Raw genomic sequence first — 20,328 nt, forward strand, 5'->3', positions numbered from 1 at the left:
GTTTGTTCCTCATGCTGAAGTATGTAGGAGTTGCACTTTTGGTGTTGTCGCTAGACAGGCAGGCCTCAATCTTTCTAAATCTTTTGGGAGCTTGACTCAGCTGAAGTATCAATACAGGTTAAATTCCCAGCTGTTGGCCATCGATGAACAATAGAATTGGATGCAGGTGTTGGACAATAATATGCCAGGAAACCTCACAGTTAAAGTGTGTTACCTATTTCTATGTAGTGCTGAATTACTAATACTGAGAAGCTATCTCAGGTTTGAAATCAAACTATCATCCCACCTCTAGGAAGCACAGAGTCTGAAAGTCAGTAGTTCCCATTAGACATTTGCTACACAGTTGCTCCATTTGCTCTACTTCATCCTTTGTTCTTTTATAAAGAATCTCTGGTTCACAGAGGTTTAAAGAAATATTTTAGCAATTTGGCAGATAAAAACTCCTAACTTTTTTTTCATTTGGTTGATATGTCAGATGTTAAGAACACATGCAGAATGCCTCCAGCCTGTAGCGAATGCTGCATATTGTAGAGAAAGACCATTTATTTGTGCGTCCCCCTTTTTGTTTTCGTTTCAGTGCACAGCACAGTTAAAAATGCTTGTGAACATAGACATCAGAAGAATGCCACTCCATTTAGCCACTTAGTGTGTCACATACCTTGATGGCTTACAACGCTGTCGTAGCACTCTTACCTTGGGGGTAAGACTATGTAGTTTAGGGTGAGTCGGTTCCACACCATCTGCAAGCTGTCGGCCTTTCGTCTTTGGCTAGCTAGCAGCACCTCACCCAAACCTAGAAAGTAAAGGTGATTTTTGGCAGCTTGAAAATATGACACACTGGGGGTGATTCCAACCCTGGCGGTCGGTGATAAAGCGGCGGCCAACCCGCCAACAGGCAGGCGGTCCAAAAAATGGAATTCTGACCCTGGCGGGAACCGCCAACACAGCCCGCCACTTTAACACTCCGACCGCCACGGCGGGACCGACAAACAGCGCGGCGGTCACCGCCAACAGGCAGGCGGCAGACAGTGTACCGCCCACCCTATCACAACTCACCAATCCGCCACCTTTTCCGGGGCGGGAGCCCCACTGATAAAAACATAGCGGAAACAGACTACAAACGGGAAAACGCTCACCTCCACACACTCCACGAGGAATCTGGACAGCATGGAACCCGAATTAAACATACTACCAGCTCTTGTCTACCTGATCATCTACCACGAGTACGAATGCCGGCGCAGGCGACAACGGTGAGTACTGCACCTACGACACAGGGGAGGGGGGAGGAGGAAAGGTTACGGGCACACACATACGCCATACACCCACCCCCCCAACCCACCCCCCCAATACCTACACACCAATGCAGAGCAACAAGTCAGAGTGACACCCCCAAACCCCCCGGAAGAATGCAAAGACATAATTAAAATGAAGTTTCAAATTTATGTATAAAATAGGTTCATTGAAGTCATGGTAAATATGCCATATGAAATATACAAAAGAAATAATGAACATAGTGCAAAGTATAAACATAGTCAATAAGTCCTGCACAGTCCGTTAAATATCCATAGTCCGTGGGCCAATGTGTACAAACACATGGGCAAAGCCCACACAGGAGACCGGATACCATTGGAGAGAACACTGCAGGGGCATCAGATGATAAAACAACAGGTACCTCAGGGGGAAGGGAAAGGGGGGCACCTCAGCCACATGAGTCCACGACGCCAGATCCACGAGGGGCCTCCATGCCCACTGTACCATCCTGGGGAGTGCAAAGCCACAGTCCATCAGATGGATAACCGACTCCACTGGTATTGGAGGAGGCATGGTGCCCTGAGTGCTTCGTGAACACCTGCTTGACACAGAACCGGCACTGTCAATGGACCAGCGGTGCTTGAGACGGCGGTGCCCAGCGGAGCGGTGCTTGAGACGGCGGGGCCCAGCGGAGCGGTGCTTGACAGGAAGGGCCCAGCGGAGCGGTGCTTGACAGGAAGGGCCCAGCGGAGCGGTGCTTGAGACGGCGGGGCCCAGCGGAGCGGTGCTTGAGACGGCGGGGCCCAGCGGAGCGGTGCTTGAGATGAAGGGCCCAGCGGAGCGGTGCTTGACAGGAAGGGCCCAGTGGAGCGGTGCTTGAGACGGCGGGGCCCAGCGGAGCGGTGCTTGAGATGAAGGGCCCAGCGGAGCGGTGCTTGACAGGAGGGGCCCAGCGGAGCGGTGCTTGACAGGAAGGGCCCAGCGGAGCGGTGCTTGACAGGAAGGGCCCAGCGGAGCGGTGCTTGACAGGAAGGGCCCAGCGGAGCGGTGCTTGAGACGGCGGGGCCCAGCGGAGCGGTGCCTGACAGGAAGGGCCCAGCGGAGCGGTGCTTGAGACGGCGGGGCCCAGCGGAGCGGTGCTTGAGATGAAGGGCCCAGCGGAGCGGTGCTTGAGATGAAGGGCCCAGCGGAGCGGTGCTTGACAGGAAGGGCCCTGTTCAGCGGTGCTCTTCACGGCGGGGCCCTGTTCAGCGGTGCTCTTCACGGCGGGGCCCTGTTCAGCGGTGCCTGTCTTGGCGGGCCCTGTTCAGCGGTGCTCTTCACGGCGGGGCCCTGTTCAGCGGTGCCTGTCTTGGCGGGGCCCTGTTCAGCGGTGCTCTTCACGGCGGGGCCCTGTTCAGCAGTGCTCTTCACGGCGGGGCCCTGTTCAGCAGTGCTCTTCACGGCGGGGCCCTGTTCAGCGGTGCTCTTCACGGCGGGGCCCTGTTCAGTGGTGCCTGTCTTGGCGGGGCCCTGTTCAGCGGTGCCTGTCTTGGCGGGGCCCTGTTCAGCGGTGCCTGTCTTGGCAGGGCCCTGTTCAGCGGTGCCTGTCTTGGCGGGGCCCTGTTCAGCGGTGCTCTTCACAGCGGGGCCCTGTTCAGCGGTGCCTGTCTTGGCGGGGCCCTGTTCAGCGGTGCCTGTCTTGGCGGGGCCCTGTTCAGCGGTGCCTGTCTTGGCGGGGCCCTGTTCAGCGGTGCTCTTCACGGCGGGGCCCTGTTCAGCGGTGCTCTTCACGGCGGGGCCCTGTTCAGCGGTGCTCTTCACGGCGGGGCCCTGCTCAGCGGTGCTCTTCACGGCGGGGCCCTGTTCAGCGGTGCTCTTCACGGCGGGGCCCTGTTCAGTGGTGCTCTTCACGGCGGGGCTCTGTTCAGCGGTGCTTGTCCTGTCTTTCAAGGGACCCAGACCTGGCCAAGACTCCCCGCTTAGTCGCCCTCCGACCTTGCGGTAGTGGGGCCCTCCTGTGATGGAGTCTTGGGCCCGTGGGTGTCGTCCGTCACACCCAGTATGGGGCTGGTGGGGCCCTCCTGGTGCACTCGCATGCTGCATGTCTTCTCCGCCCTGCTGCCCTTGCCCTCCTTCGCTGTAGCTCTCTGGCCCTTGCCTCCCTTAGATGATGTGGCAGGTGACGGGACAAGGCCACTCTCCTTGGTGGCAGCCGTCTCAGGCTTTTCGCGCCGGCCCTTAATTTTTCTTGTCCTCTTCCCAAGGGGTGGGCTGGCTGTCCCCTTGCTGCTGGCCGATGTTCCTTCCCTAGGAGCTGGTGGACTCCAATAGCCCTGCACTATGGTGATACTAGATGCAGGGCTGGTGGTGGCTGAGGTGCTCTTTGGACTCTTACCAGATGGAGGGGGTGGGTCAGGTGATGCAAAGAGGTTAATTTTGGAGAGGAAAAGTTTCTTAGGAGCAATGGGAGGGGTAGGTGCAGTGGGTATGGGAGTGGAGGAAGAGGATGTGGTTGTAGGAGAGTCAAGTGTGCTGTCTTTGGGTGCAGGGGCTTGGGCTGGAGGCTGTCGTGAGGTGGATGGCTGTTGGGTGGGTGGCTGCCTGCGTTTGTGTGCTTTGGAAGAGGGGGTGACAGACACAGTGGGAGAGGACACAGGGGACGTGTAAATGGCAGTGGGGGTTATGACTGCACGTGTGCTGACTGTAATGGAGGGTGTGCTGGTGATGGAAGTACTGGCTGATGGTGGTGTGCATGCAGGTGTGAGTGTAGACATCACAGGGAGGGAGGAGGGAGACGAAGAGGAGGGGGACATAGAGGTGGTAGTGACTGTTGGCATGTCTGCATCTGGATGTTTTGTGTGAATGCTTGTGGGATCTGTGGTGCTTATGTCTGGATGAGCTGCCCTTGGGTGTTGAGGTGTGTGCAGGCTGGTCTGATGGTGTGGATGGGATAGGCAGAGGAACAGGAGACTGGGACTGGGTGGAGGGAGTTAGAAGAGGGAGGCTGGAGACAGGGACAATGGCTGCGGTCAGTGCTGAGGCCAGAGCGTTGAACGATCGCTGATGGGCAGCCTGACCCGAATGAATGCCCTCCAGGTATGCATTGCTCCGATGCACCTCCCTTTCTACACCCTGGATGGCATTCAAGAGGGTAGACTGCCCAACAATGAGTGTCCTGAGGAGGTCAATGACCTCCTCACTGAGGATAGCAGGGGTAACTGGGGCAGGGCCTGAGGTGCCTGGGGCGAAGGAGATGCACGCCTTCCTGGGCGAGCGGGCACGGAGCGAAGGCCGAGGGGCTGCTGGGAGGGCGGGGCTGGTGCGCTGGGTGGCGGCTGTACCTGTTGTGGCGGTGGGCACGGATGTTGCCGCCACCGCAAGGGAGCTCCCTTCCGAGGACGTGTCGGTGTCGCTGACGTCTCCACGGGTCCCCGTTGTGGAGCTCCCCTCCGTCTCACTGGTGAACTCTGAGTCGGTTGCATGGCCCTCCGGGGCCATGTGAGATGCAGCTCCCTTGTGCGCCGATGCCACTTCTCCTCCGCCTGATGATGCTAATGCACACATGCACAGGAAGAAAAAGAAAATGGGTGGGGGGGAGAAATGAAGACAGGTTGAGTGCATGCATTGGCAACACCGTTGGCGGAGAGGACAGACACAGAAGCCCCCTGCACTACGCTGCGCAATCGGGGTACACTACGCAGTTCTTGTGACTAGGCCTACAGGTCTATGGACGACAAATGCACACATGGGTGATGCAGGACCATGGATAGCTGTACTTGGCACCCTACAGAGGTGGGGGGCGGGGGCACAGGGCCATGCCTAACGGAGGGGACTAGCCTACAGAAAGCGCCCTGGCCTTGAGTTACCCACAGTCCTCCTCCCCAACCCAGACACCTCAACTACACGCAAAGATAGCAGAATGTGCTGATACTCACCCCCTTGTGTCTGCTGTGATGTCCTCACGCGCCCATCCAAATCGGGGTAGGCCACCGCCAGGATCCGGGACATCAGGGGGGTCAATTGGCGGCTGGCACCCCTCCTATGTTGGGAGGCCATCCCCAGCAGAGACTCGGCGGTCTTTCTGGTCCCGCAGCGGATGTCCTCCCACCTCTTTCGGCAGTGGGTGCCCCGTCTGTTGTGGACCCCCAGGGCCCGGACGTCCTTGGCGATGGCACGCCAAATGTCGATCTTCTGATGGGCGCTGACCTATTTGACATGTACAGGGTGGGAAAGGAAATATCATCACTTTTCTGCATGGTCGATGTGAGTGGCCCCCCCTCCCCAACCTTGCCATGTGGCACATGTTCCCATCTGTCGTGCGTTGCACTCCTCATTCGCTCCCCTCCCCATTCGCTCCCCTCCCCACCATCTTACATCCACCCCACTCAACACAGGCATAGCCCATTCAGCGTGCACCCTGTGTACTAACCTGTTGGTCTGGAGGACCGTAGAGTAGCGCATACTGGGGGAGGACCCCATCAACAAGTTTCTCCAATTCCTCAGATGTGAAGGCAGGGGCCCTTTCCCCAGTCGCAGCAGCCATAGTATCTCCCAGACCAAGATCACAGCAGCACTTGCAGTATAGGTCCTCTCCTGTGGATGATCAGGTCTCGAGTGAATTTTCAGATAGAAAATGGCGGTCACGCCCGCGGCGGTGCGTACCGCGGCGGTGCGTACCGCGACCGCCGGCGCACATCGTCATTGGCTCATGAAACCCATAGGGTGCAATGTTAACCAATGCGGCTTCGCACCGCGGTCTTCGACCGCCTACCGCCACGGTGTGCCACGCCAGCGCATTGACCTCACATCCCACTGTCACACTTCACAGGTCAGGCAGCCGCCATTTCCAGGGCCCACATGGCATAATTTCAACTGCGTCACACAGGCCTAGGCCGTGCATTGCCACTCATACAAGCCTTTCAATGCATCGCGATTCTTTTACTGTGCAAGCTGTGTGAACGAACCTGTGGTTTGCTTGACTTTCTGCTCCATGTTGTCCTTCCTAGGCACCGTCCGCTGGGACTTGCGAGGAGAAGGATAAATCCTCCCGTGTACCGACCGCTGGTGTACCTGTCGACAATGGAAGAACGACATGTTATACTTAGATACAGACTTGACAGAGCCACTATACATGAACTGTGTGCCCAGCTGGAGCCAGACCTGATGTCCCCCATCCGCCAACCCACAGGGATTCCCCCTCTGGTGCAGGTTCTGTCAGTACTCAATTTTTTGGCAAGTGGGTCTTTTCAGACAACAGTGGCCATGTCATCAGGGATGTCTCAGCCTATGTTTTCTAAGGTTTTGTCCAGAGTGTTGTCTGCCCTGATGAAATACATGCGGAGCTACATTGTTTTCCCTGAGGAGGATGATTTGGCTACAGTGAAGGGTGATTTCTATGCCCTTGGACATATCCCCAACATCATTGGTGCCATTGATGGGACCCATGTGGCTTTGGTTCCCCCCAGTGGAAGTGAGCAGGTGTACAGAAACAGAAAAAGTTATCATTCGATGAATGTCCAGGTGGTCTGTTTGGCAGACCAGTACATCTCCCATGTAAATGCCAAGTTCCCTGGGTCAGTGCATGACGCGTATGTTATGAGAAATAGCAGCATCCCTTATGTGATGGAACAGCTACAGAGACACCGTGTGTGGTTATTTGGGGACTCTGGTTACCCCAACCTGTCGTGGCTACTGACCCCAGTGAGGAATACCCGGACCAGGGCAGAGGAACGGTACAATGAGGCCCATGGGCGAACTAGGAGGATCATAGAAAGGACCTTCGGCCTCCTGAAAGCCAGGTTTAGGTGCCTACATATGACTGGTGGATCCCTAATGTACTCACCAAAGAAGGTGTGCCATATCATCGTGGCCTGCTCTATGCTTCACAATCTTGCTTTGCGACGCCAGGTGCCTTTTCTGCAGGAGGATGGTCCAGATGGTGGTGTTGTTGCAGCTGTGGAGAGTGAAGAGGAGGAAGACGACGGGGGCGACACGGACAACAGGGATACAGTCATACAACAATACTTTCAGTAGCACACAGGTAAGAAACAGCCACCCCAATTTACATTTACCTAAGGCCTCCTGCGTCTCTACTGTCTGTGTTTCCCCCCAGTTCCTTTTAAGTTAATTGTGACTTTCCCTTCCCTTTTCAGAGCTGTATGACCGACTGCGTGACTACTGCTTTGTTTGCCCATGGACTAAAGCTTATTGACATTGGTATGTTGTCATCACAATGTTACTGAACATAATTGCACCGTTATGTGTAATACATTTGGGAAAGATACAAGCAGACTCCTGTTATTTTAAGTGCAATGAGTGATTTATTTTAAGTGCTACATATAGGTAAATGATTGGGAAGCGGGGATGGGTGGGGGTGGAGTAATGTCCATGGCAGAGTCCAGTTCTCAGTCGCACAGGTGCATTGTCCATATGCCTGTGGAAGGATGGAGCAGGGGCAATTCAAGGTTGGACAGGGTGACTATGTGGGACAGTGGGATGACATCAGGGGGTATCATATGCTGGCGGGGGTCTTGCAATTCTACTCTGTCTTCTTGTGAGATCTCAGGTTCCGCTTGCGGGGTGGTTCTTCTTCAGCAGGAGGTGGGGTTCTGGTGGACTGTCATTGTGTGGGGGCCTCCTGTCCACTAGCGCCGGCGGATGTTGTAGCCTGTTCCTGGTCCTGGCTAGTGACAGGGGCCCTTTGTGGTGCCACATGGTCCCGCAATGTGGTGACTATCTAGTTAAGGGCCAGGACGATGGTCCCCATTGCGGAACCGATGTTCCTCAGTTCCTCTCTGAACCCCATGTACCGTTCCGCCTGCTGTGCCTGGATCTCCTGGAACCTGGCCAGTACCGTCGCCATCGTCTCCTGGGAGTGGTGGTATGCTCCCATGATGGAGGAGAGGGCCTCTTGGAGAGTGGGTTCCCTGGGCCTGTCCCCCCCCTGTCGCACAGCAGCCCTCCCAGTTCCCCTGTGTTCCTGGGCCTCTGTCCCCTGGACGGTGTGCCCACTACCACTGCCCCCAGGTCCCTGTTGTTGTTGGGGTGGTGGGTCAACCTGGGTGCCCTGTGGTGGCGGACACACCGCTGTTTGACGTGTCCTGGAGACAGAGGCATGGGCCCGCTGGGTGGGAGCTGTGCTGGTGTTGTGCTGGTGTTCCCAGAGGGGGTTGGGTCTGGTGTAGCCTGTGGCTGTCTGTGGGGAACCGACTGTCCAGAGGTCCCCGATGGGCCGGGCTGGTCGTCTGGCTCCAGGGAGACAGAGCTGCTGTCATCGCTGGGGGCCTCATCTGGGGGTGGGATGGACATCTCTGGACCCTCCGTGGCGGTGTGGTGGCGTTCAGGTCCTGCAGGGGTATTAAGGTATGGTTATTGCTTCTGTGTGTGGCATTTCGTGTGATGGGTGGGTGTCCGTGTACCCAAGTGCAGGCATTCCCTTGTGGGGGCTTTTGTGAGGGTGGCTTGTGGGGGTGATGTGTGTGTGCAGTGGGCATGCTTTGGTGATGGGTGTCCATCCTTTGTGGTCGCATGCAGGGCTTGGTGTTTGGATGGGTGGGTTGTGATGGTGAGCCTTGTGCAAGGAGTTGGTGTGATGGGGGTGGGGGTGAGGGTGGGGGTATGTGCTGGCATGCAGGTGGGTGGGGGTGGGAAGTAGTAGTTAAGATTTGACTTACCAGAGTCCATTCCTCCAGATACTCCTGCGAGGCCCTCAGGATGCAGGATGTGCAAGACTTCCTCCTCCCATGCTGTAAATTCTGGGGGAGTAGGTGGGGGTCCGCCGCCAGTCTTCTGCACCGCAATGTTGTGCCTTGATACCATGGAACGCACCTTCCCCCGTAGGTCGTTCCATCGCTTCCTGATGTCATCCCGATTGCGTGGATGCTGTCCCACCGCGTTGACCCTGTCCACTATCCTTTGCCAGAACTCCATCTTCCTAGCTATTGTGGTGTGCTGCACCTGTGCCCCGAATAGCTGGGGCTCTACACAGACTATTTCCTCCACCATGACCCTGAGTTCTGCGTCAGAGAACCTGGGGTGTCTTTGGGGTGCCATGGGGTGGTGTGGATGAGGTGAGGGGTGGTGTATGTGTTGTGGAGTGTAATGTGTGTGGTGGTGTATGGTGTTTTGTGCGTGGTAATTGTGTGGGTGATGTTGTGATTTGCCTCGGTGTGATGGTCTACTCTAAGCAGTGCTGTCTCTCTCTGTCCTTAATTCGCAATTGTTGTCGTAGGGGTTTGTGGGTGATGTGGGTGTGTGTCTTATTTTGTATTGGGTGTGTGGGAGTGGTGTGTATATGTATCTCAGGTGTGTGTGTTTCAAATTGACCAATGTGGGGATGTTTTGAAAAGGTGTGTGTATTTCGACCGCGGTGGTGTGTACCGCCAATAGAATACCGCGGTTGAAAGACCGCCGCGTGGATTCGTGGGTCGTGATGGCATGGGCGTATTTCTGTTGGCGTGACGGTGGAGGTTTGGTCATCGCCATTTTTTCGCTGACCTTTGGTGTGGCGGACTTTTGTGGATGTCGGGTTTTTGGAGGTTTTCAAGTTGCGGGTCAGAATGACCGTGGCGGTTTACCACGGCCGCGGCGGTGTTATGGCGGGCTTCTGACCGGCGGTAGGCGCATTTTACCGCCGAGGTCAGAATGACCCCCACTGACTCCTCAGGGAAGTCATGGTGAACAGATCATACCCTTTCTCTCAGTTACTCAACGTCTCACACATGCCAAGGCAAACAAGGAGATGCAGAATGGATTTCAATATATTTATTGACATATATAGTCACACCGCATCACTGAAGCAGTTCAGGAAGGAACTCAAGACCTGGCTCTTGACTGAGCAGCATGCCCATAAACAGCGCCTTGAGACTCTACTGGTGATTAGCTGTGCTTTGCAAATCACGGATTGATTGATTATTGAACCGATTGCATTCCAATATGATAAGCGTGGGCTGTGATAATTAGGCAGATGAGACGCAATATAGTGATTATGGTTACTATTAGAGTGAACAAAATCAACAATTCCACCAGCTTGGTATGACTGTAAAACAGAATGATTTCTTCCAAAAACCCTAATGTCAAAAACCTAAAGCATAATGGTGTTAGCCCTTCTGCCTATCCCAGTCTATCTGAAAGAGAGGCAAGGGTCTGCCTGTTGTCTGCTGCCAATCCTCCCGATTGGCTGAAGAGTCAGTGCCAGGATCAGCAAAGCTGTCAATGAAATGTTGAGCCACCTTGGATGGCCATGACTAGAATTTCCTCTGCCCTTTCTAGGCCTACCTGGTGTTTATATAACAAATAGAACAGAGTTCTAAGTACAGGCCAGATGTTATAATATGTCTAAAGTTGAATGTTATCTCTGCAACATCTGGAGTAGCAACAGTAGTAAGAATATAATGTACCGATTGTGACAAGCTTGTGCAGGGCACAAAGTGAAATGCGTGCAAAGGTGCTGATAAAATGTGAAATGCAAGCAACTATTCTTTCTCAGAAATGACAACTGATTAAAATATAAAGATGAGCTGAAAAGCTAGCTGTGCTAAAAAAATAATACAAATAAAATAAAACATGTATGTGTATTTTAAGGCACAGTACCTAGGCTAGACATTCCTATTTTAGCATTAGACCCGTAGCCTAAGAGGAACCGACAGCAACGTGCATTCCAATTCTTCATAAATTTGATTTAACTTGAACAAGTATTCTTGAAACTTGTATCAAAGGAGGTGTCAAAATAGTAAAATCCTTTGCCACTACATTAGACACATCAACCATAGAGCGTTTTCCTCTCCCAGATTTGAAACCTTTGATTTGGGTGATTCCAGTGTCTGCCTCTGTGGACTTTCAGTTTAGATAGATGGTAGATATATGAAGCAAGTGCTCCATTCGCTTCTTCTCTTTGTTTGTGTTATGCAGTGGTCCCACATTGTTTTCCGCAGTGTAATGGTTCACCACTATGTGGACCCACAAACTGGCTTCACTCTCCTCTTGCAGTCCTTGCGACAGCAGCATCCTCTTCAGGTAGTCATTGCACCAACACATACCTTGTCTTCATTCTTGTGGCATTGTGGTTGAGGGAACTCTAGGTCACATCACTGGTAACAGAAAAACTTGGTAGGTGCAAAATGTGTCAATTATTTGACTTGTCTATGATTTCACCAAGCATGCATCACTATACTCTTTTTGTGAAAGCATGCTATGCCCTCTTTATCAGATTCATATCGGATCCTCGGGTGCCCCTTGATGTTCCTTCCAGTAATTGCTCGACGATTCACAAATCAGAGTCAAATGAAGCCTGCTACGTGCAAACATAGAATTTGTGCCATAATTTAAATATGTTTTTTGTCCCAGGGAGCGAGGAACCAGTCTAGAAAAGCTGCCATCACAGCCGATGAAAAACCACAACTGCTTTAATTTCATGTTGTGACCATATTTTCGCATGAGCTTTTAGTCGTATCTAGTTAATGCTCTTGTATTGTTATTTTCAGTAACACTTTTCTGCATCTAAAGTTTGTTATCTTAGCTGTATCACATTGTGCGCTGTGCATCGTGCATGTGACATTCTTGTACCTCCTAGCACCTCTTGCAAGTATATGCCTAATTATTTTAGAGCACATCAGGTCTAAGTTTTGATCCTTTTTTTACTCAACAAATTGTCCTGTCCTGTAAAAATATGAGACTGCTTCATAGATGCTCAATGTATTGTGTTGTACTAGAAGAACCATGATTTCAAAAATATTTTAGTACAAGTTATTTTATTCAGCAGATGTCTTTAATGAAAACCTGTTGTAAAAGTTTAAATTGATGATATCCAAATTCCTTGACTCAGAAGTGTCTTTGGGATTGGATTTGTAATTTCAGCTGAGAAGGATGAGTTCTGGTGCAGGATTCTGTGGAACGAGGCACACTCAAGGGACTCCTGATGGAGGATACTATCGCTATGGAGTGCGTTCCTATCTCCACCAGTTTTATGAAGACTGTACAGCTTCTATATGGGAGTATGACGATGATTTTCAGATCCAGAGATCGCCAAGCAGGTGGAGCTCTGCTTTCTGGAAGGTACAGTACTTATTCTGCAAAACATCTTTCAGTGTCATTATTGCTAACCTTGACTATTGTTATGCTCATGAACATAAGCAATATATATTATGTGAGATTGTTCCTTACAAAAAAGGCAAAACGAATCTGTTTGCAATGTGTGGTGCTGGAGAAACAAGTTAAGTTACTGGTTTTATCTACAGATGTCAATAGTACAATTATTCATATTCCTTGTGTATATTTTGTTACATGTAATTAAAAGAACAGCACAGAACACATTGTATATGTGGAAATAGTTTTTATTTATTTAAAGCTAAGATCATTAGTTAGTTTACGTAGGAATACAATTCCTTAAAAACAGAACACACATAAGTCACTACATCCAACATAAATATCTACTGCGGTATAAATACATAACAATAGTTCATCTTACATAATGTACCCTATATTTTAGAAGGTCACATCAATATCACAATACTACATCATAGAAACATTTTTTCCAATCATTCATTTAAGTGTGGAAATAGTTATTTTGAGGCAAGTTGCTTTGACGCAAGTCATTTAGACACTAGGGGGGTCATTCTGACTCCCGCGGGTGGCGGAAGCCGCCCGCCTGGCGGGAACCGCCAGAAGACCGTACCGCGGTCAAGTGACCACGGCGGTCATTCTGACTTTCCCGCTGGGCCGGCGGGCGACCGCCAGAAGGCCGCCCGCCGGCCCAGCGGGAAAGCCCCTTCAACAATGAAGCCGGCTCTGAATGGAGTCGGCGGAGTTGAAGGGGTGCGACGGGTGCAGTGGCACCTGTCGCGATTTTCAGTGTCTGCTTTGCAGACACTAAAAATCTTTATGGGGCCCTGTTAGGGGGCCCCACGACACCCGTTCCCGCCATCCTATTTGTGGCGGTGAAAACCACCAGAAACAGGATGGCGGGAAGGGGTCGGAATCCCGCCGTGGAGGATTCCCTGGGGCTTTACCGCCGTGGTCAGAATGGCCCCTGAAGCACCGCCAGCCTGTTGGCGGTGCTTCCGCGGCACTCTGCCCTGGCGGTTTTCAACCGCCAGGGTCAGAATGACCGCCTAGGTGTTTGAGCGTGCAATGATATTTTTATATTTCCTCTAGTAAATATCCCTGCTCCTCTTTTTATGTTCCATTGTTCCTGTTCATCTTCCTTTCCCTCCACTAAATTCTAATTATCTTGCTTTCATTTACACATTTGACTTCTTCTCTTATCTCCTGTCCTTACACTTCTCATTGTATATTAGTACCCACAATGAGTGCCATGAGCTAATTCTAATTTCCCACTGCTTTAATAACCATGCCCAACAGGTAAGTCATGTTAATAAGTGGTCCTCGGTTTTCAGAGCGATAAGCAGCAAACTTCTGGTACTCTCTCATTAATTTCAGTAAATAAACTTGCCCTCAAATGTGTTCATTGTCCCATCCAGCGTAACATGTTCATATGTAGAATGTCTCAATCAAAGTATGTTCTTCTCATACGTTAAATGCTCCTTTTTAATAAATAATTTATTTGCAAGTTTATAGGACAGTCATAATACAGAGTGACAAATCAGAGATACATATTAAAAGGATTGCAAACATGGGAAATATATACATGTGAGAGAAGAATGTTTTGTTTTATGTATACTAGAGAAACAGGAAATAGATTGATAATAAGAATAGAGAGAACGTCTGAAAGTAGAATGGAAAAGTGGAAGGAAAATAGATTAAGAGAGCAAAGAGGGAAAAATGAGAGGAGTAGTGAAAGGTAACTAGTATAAATCATATTTAATTTTGTGATAGAATACACACTGTATCCTCTTCTACATTTTATGTTCATCATACACAAAATTCCCCCATTTAAGCGCAGAGATCTAAGTAACAAGTGATCAATATTAGGTGAAAACAAACCAAGGAAAACATTATGTAATGTAAACAGAATATTATATTGAAGTATTGTTAAACATTTAGCCCAGACTAACCAAAAGGTTTGAACATGGCAATAGTGGTAAAGCATGTAAACTAACAAGTCATTATATTTAGAACAGGACCAAGATAGAGGGGAAACAGAGAGTTCAAATTTAGCAACATGTTCAGGTGTAATAAAAGCTCTATGATAAATAAAAAAAAGAGCGATTGAGTAATGCGGGTGGCTTCAGAAGTTTTACATAGTGAATAGTATAAGCCTTATTTTGTCCTAAAATTGGTGAGAAAATGATACCGATAAATATCTTTCCATATCAGTTCCAAAGATATAACGTTTTACAAATGAGGGCAGCTTTGGGAATAGTTCAGTGTGAAACATTGTTGAGAGATACAACAGGTACTTAGAACAAAGAATCATGAGTCATGTGGTACTTGGGGAAAAAAAACTGGAATAGAAGAGGAAATTAATTTATATTCCCCGAAAAATGGAATTAGGTAGTTGGTATTGTGTTTGCAAGTAATCAAAAGTTGCAATAGAATTATCTTTCATATATTATTGAACATAAGTAAAACATTTTTCTATTGTTAACATAGAAAGATATTTTATAACTTAGTAAATGTATTATACCTAATGGAGGAATACTAAAGTAAATGTATCAAAACTTATTTTGTGTAATAGTGCAGGTATTTTAAAATAGGATGTTTGGAAGTAAAAGTACAATTTTACATAAGGAAAACATATCTAAAGGAAAAATCATTCAGTAAAGTTCTTTAAAAAATAATCCACATTGGTACGTGTTGATCTTGAAAATCATAAATCATGGCATAAATCTGTCGGAATAAAAAAAAGGACTGATATAATTTAAAAGCTGGGACTCTATACCTCCTTCAAGACTGGCGCTTTTGATCTTTGAGAGAGCCAGCCATGAAGATTTATTATTCCATAGAAAGTTTATACATATAGAGTTCCATAGGATATAATGGACTCGTAATACGGCTGGTGGTATATCCGTCACTTTACCGTCACTTTTGGGACGATTAACACCGCCTCCAAAGTTGTAATAACCCCCATAGTGTTTCTTGAAGGGTGGTGGAAAACCAAGCACCCAGACGCTTAGGGCCTGATTACGACTTTGGTGGTGGGACCAGCTGACTGCCAATGCTGCAGGGAGGATGCAACTGTCATACCGGTGGTGCCCCCGTCCTATTACAATGTTCCCCCGTGAACATTGTAATAAAGCATTCCCGCCAGTCTGGCGGAACCAGTTGTACTGTATAGGACTCAGCTATACCGTAGCACAGAGGGGGCCAACCAGCACCCTTGGAATGTGCACTGTCTGCAAATCAGACAGTGCCCATTCCGACGGTCCTGGGCAGGGGGACCCCTGCACTGGATTTCTGCCAGTCTTCAAATGGTGGGGTCCCCACCATACCTATTTCCTACCTTAGGGGTGTCTGACATGTAAGAAAAGGGAAGGTTTAGGCCTGGCAAGTGGGTACACTTGCCAAGTCGAATTTACAGTTAAAACTGCCCACACAGACTGCAGTGGCAGGTCTGAAACATGATTACAGAGCTACTTATGTGGGTGGCACAACCAGTGCTGCTGGCCCACTAGTAGCATTTGATTTACAGGCCCTGAGCACCTCTAGTGCACTGTACTAGGGACTTACTAATAAATCAAATATGCCAATCATGGATAAGCCAATTACATACACATTTTGTAAAGGAGCACTTGCACTTTAGCACTGGTTAGCTGTGGTAAAGTGCCCAGAGTAACAAAAACAGCAAAATCAGAGTCCAGCACACATCAACAACCTGGGGAACAGAGGCAAAAGGTTAAGGGATACCACGTTAAGGATGAAAAGTCTAACAATATATATATATATATATATATATATATATATATATACACACACACACACATATGGACATCATCCTCATACGCAATTAACGTAACTTACAAATAATTCAGTTATCATAACAGTGAATTCAGTAATCATTACAAATTTGCTACAGGAAAGGTTCCAAACTTAGGACAAATAATAGGGGGTGATTACAACCCTATGTAGCACCTCTGTGTAAGCCAAACACTGAGAATAATAACCATTAACAAAAATACTAGTCCAGAGATTAGAGTATAGTAATTTTATATAGGAGATTAATTTTGGACCAAAACCACCCCAATGAAATGTGGTAAACTTAAAGTGCCTGTTGATATGGGCAAATGCTTTCTCTGCTTCTAGTGAGAGTCTGCATGTGGGGATGGAGAGTGTCCAGCTAAAGACATGTTATATGAGAACATTCTAGCTTTATCAGCAGCAAGCCTTCGCCTTATAAAGCCTGATTGATTGGATTTGACAATAAGAGGAATAACAGATTTTAGGCAGGATGCCATGATCTTGGCAAAAAATGTGCAACCATAGTTTATACGTGCAATGAGCCTATAATTTTTGCATAATGTGGGATCTTTGTCTAGTTTGGGAGTTATGTTTGTCATGGCGTCCGAAAAGGAGCTATTCGTTTTGGAGTTACAAATCAAGGCATTAAAACATTCTAATAACCTAGGAGCAAAAAATGAAGACAGCGAAAAAATAAGTTCAATAGAAAACCCATCTGTGCCACGTGCCTTTGCTCTCTTCAGAGATTCAGTTGCATCTAAAACTTCTTGAAGAGTAATCTAAGCTTCTAATGCATCAAATGTATCTGTAGGGGAGGGAGGTGGATGTAGGCCGTCAAAAAACCTTTTGAATGTAAGGTGCAGGCGAGTATTGTCTTCAGTACAGAGTGTTTTATAAAAGGATTAAAATGAATTAAAGATGTCATCCTTAGTGATGGATGTATAATTATCAAATTCATTAATAATGGAGCCAGTAGCTTTGCACTCCATTTCAATTTTTAAATAATTAGCAAGCAGTTTGCCTACTTTATTTACTCTGACTGCCATGAAGCTTAGAATTAACTTTAAGAAGGATATTACATACATCAACTGTTGCAAGTTTGTTATGTTCTGATTTGGTTTTATCAATTAACATAGTGTGGCTAGAGATTTGGTAGTAAAGTAGGCATATGCAAGTGTCTTTGTTGCAGCAATAGAACATATTGAGCGATTAGACCCTTTGTTTCTTAGGTGAAAAAGCAATGGTAAAAGCATCCCAATTATTGGCAATGTAAGTGTCATTTGGGTTATTAAAATGAAAGCATTTGTTTAAAAAGGCTTTGCCTTCAATAATAAACTGAGTATCAGATACCAAGTAGTTATTGAACCTCCATCTGTCTTGTTTTAGAATCAGTATTGTAAATATTCAAGAAAGTCAATACTGGGGCACAGTCAGAGCTAAAGATGGAGCCCATTTCAGCAGATTGTACAGTTGGAAGCAAGAATTTAGGGCTCAGTTTGGCACAGGGGGTTACTCTGTCACAAACCTGGCGGATATCCCATCTGCAATATTACGATCCCATAATAACCTATGGAGATTGTAATATGGTGGACGGTATGTTTGTGAATGAGTAACCTCTCCGCCCAACTCTACATCAGGCCCTTAGTGGTTAAAATATAATCAATTCTGGACATTGTATTATGGACATTAGAAAAGAAGGAAAATTCCTATGTAGCAGAATTGCAAGTTGTCCATACATCAAATAATGGTACAGATGAAATTCGGATTGAAATGCTTTGTGTGATTTGTCTGGTTTAAACTTGTATTTAGACTTTCGATCTGAAAAAGGACCAACAATTAGTAAATGGCATTAGCCATAATAATGTTTCATTCTGATGGATACAAACTACCTGTGGATTCCTCACCTTATGAATTCATCCTTGCGCCAGCATCCATCGGAAAGTTCTCTTCCTAGCTCTCCGCGTCAACGAGGATGTCACAATAGCACAGCTCCACGTGACTCCGTCTGACGTCACCATGCCAATGAGAGGTCCTCGTCGGCGCGCTGACGTCAGTTTCCTTTTTTCTGTGCCTTCGACGCCAATGTTTTTTTCCTGGCTCGTTGGATAGTGTGTATTCTTGGTTAGTACAATGTCTCCTCCAAGAAAATCGGGTTTCAAGCCTTGTAGTGAGTGTGGAGGTAGGATGTTGGTCACGGATCCACATGAGAACTGCCTTTGGTGCCCTAGCTCTGAGCACAAAGTCGAGGGGTGTGGTTCGTGCCAGAGTATGAATCCTAAGGTACTTAAGGAAAGAGAGGCCAAGCTTTTCTTAGCGAAGGCTAAGAAGAAGGATCACAAGAGGGCTTCCTCACACACCTCTTCCAGGAGGCACAGGAAGAGGCGTCGGCATGACTCTCTGCGTCCTCATGGTTCATGGCGCCGATCGTCACAGAGCCGATCGAGGTCGAGGTCTCCATCAACTTGACGTCTGAATAATTGGGAAGTGAGCCCTACTGTGACTCCACAGCCCGAAGCCCAGAAGTGTCTCCGACGCCATCAGTATATGAGGTGGCTCCTCATGGCTCTCAGTTTTCTCCGGCGCCGCAAGAGCCTGATGTACAGCAGCAGGATCAAGAACAGCGTTATCCTGCCTTCCCGGCTCCAGGAGCGGATCCGGCGGCATTCTTAAATGCCATGTATGCTGTTTTCCAGGCTATGGCCCCTGCTGGTGCACCGGTGGGTCCCACGGGGCCATTAGCTCCTTCTTTGGGCTCCCCGGCTCCATATCAGTCGAAGCCGTTTATGCCGTTCTGCCCGGTTGAGGGTGCCGGGTCGACGGTGTCTCCTCAAGGCATGGCGTCCCCATCTACATCCCTGGCGCCATTGCCATCTCCGCATCAGCTGACGCCGATGCTCTCCCCTGGCCGCCGGCTCCATTACCTGCGTGCCAACCGACTCCGAAGGAAGCGCCGTTGGAGTCCGTGTCGGCACCAGGTCTGAGTGATGTTCGGATTCATGCATCTTCTGTGCCTGGTCGGGATTCGGCATTGATGGAGTCGATGTTGACGCTGAGGTTAGAATCCCGCTTGAGGTCTTGGAGGGAGGCCTTACGCCTTCTTGAAGAAGAAGAATACGGGCAATTAGAAAAGGGGGAGCTTATGGAGCCTTCGGAGGAATTCCAAGGATTGGGGTCGGCCAGTGGATTGGATACTTCCCCGGAATGGGACATCTCTCCGGGGGAGTTTACGGAGGAGGCAGCGTCCTTCCACTCTGTCATTAGAAAAGCAGCGGACTATTTAGACCTGCCTTTATCTGCAGCAGAGGTGAAGACCAATCTACAGATGGAGGTACTGCATCCTACTACATCATCAGCTGATCCTTTGCTGCCCTTCAACAAGGCTTTGTTGGAGCCTATTATTGACTTGTGGAGTAAGGTAGTTTCGGCTCCAGCTGTTAATAGAGCAGTGGCAAGGAGACATAGGGGGGCACCCAAGGATCCTGGGTTCCTCTCACGTCATCCAACCCAGGAGAGTTTAGTGGTTCAAGCGTCTTGCTCTACAAAGTCTGCTCCTGGTTCGTTCCCTGTGGCCCGGTCTGATAGGGAATCCAAAAGAATGGAGCAGTCTTCAAAAAAGATCTTTTCGTCTTGCAGCATGGCGCTTAAGGCTGTGAATGCTACCCGTAAGCTGGGCAGGTATGTCCATGCCCTTATGGATTCTGCCAAGGCTATGGTCATAGATCTGCCACAGGGGGTGCAGAAGCCTTTTGGAACACTCTTTTCGGATGCGCAGTCTGCAGCACAACTGATTATACAATCTGGCCTTGATACCACTGACTCAATTGCTAGAGCGATGGGGACATCTGTTGCTACAAGGAGGCATGCGTGGCTGAGGTTCTCCGGATTCTCCTCGGACGTACAGGCCACCTTACTTGACTTGCCCTTCGATGGTGAACGGCTGTTTGGAGAGAAAGCTGACTCTGCTCTTGAACGTTTTAAGGAGAGCAGAGCGACTGCAAAATCTTTAGGTTTACAAGCTACCCCTGCTGCTCCGTACAGGTCCTTTCACAGATTCAGAGGGTTTGGTCGTGGGGCGGTGTTTCGGAGGCCCCAGTTCTCGACCCAACAGCCTGCCAACCCATCTTATCAACCCTTTAGAGGGTGTGGGAGGGCTAAAGTTAGAGGGACAGTCCAGCAACACCCTTCTTCGTCATCCTCTTCCTCTGGTGGACAACAGCAGGGAAGACAGCCCTAGTTTTCCCC

At 49.1% G+C, this 20,328-nt stretch overlaps 1 protein-coding gene across 1 annotated transcript in view; it reads left to right on the forward strand.

The window, feature by feature from the left end:
- The window catches only part of NRSN1 (neurensin 1), a 140,186-nt gene that overhangs the window by 87,590 nt on the left and 32,268 nt on the right, over window positions 1-20,328 (forward strand). The window contains exon 2 of the mRNA XM_069218771.1: window positions 12,088-12,285. Within this exon, the coding sequence (XP_069074872.1) occupies window positions 12,097-12,285 (189 nt within the window). The 5' untranslated portion in view covers window positions 12,088-12,096. The remainder of the gene's footprint in view (window positions 1-12,087; window positions 12,286-20,328) is intronic.

Source organism: Pleurodeles waltl, chromosome 2_1 (assembly GCF_031143425.1).
Source record: "Pleurodeles waltl isolate 20211129_DDA chromosome 2_1, aPleWal1.hap1.20221129, whole genome shotgun sequence".
NCBI classification, from domain to species: Eukaryota; Metazoa; Chordata; class Amphibia; order Caudata; family Salamandridae; genus Pleurodeles; species Pleurodeles waltl.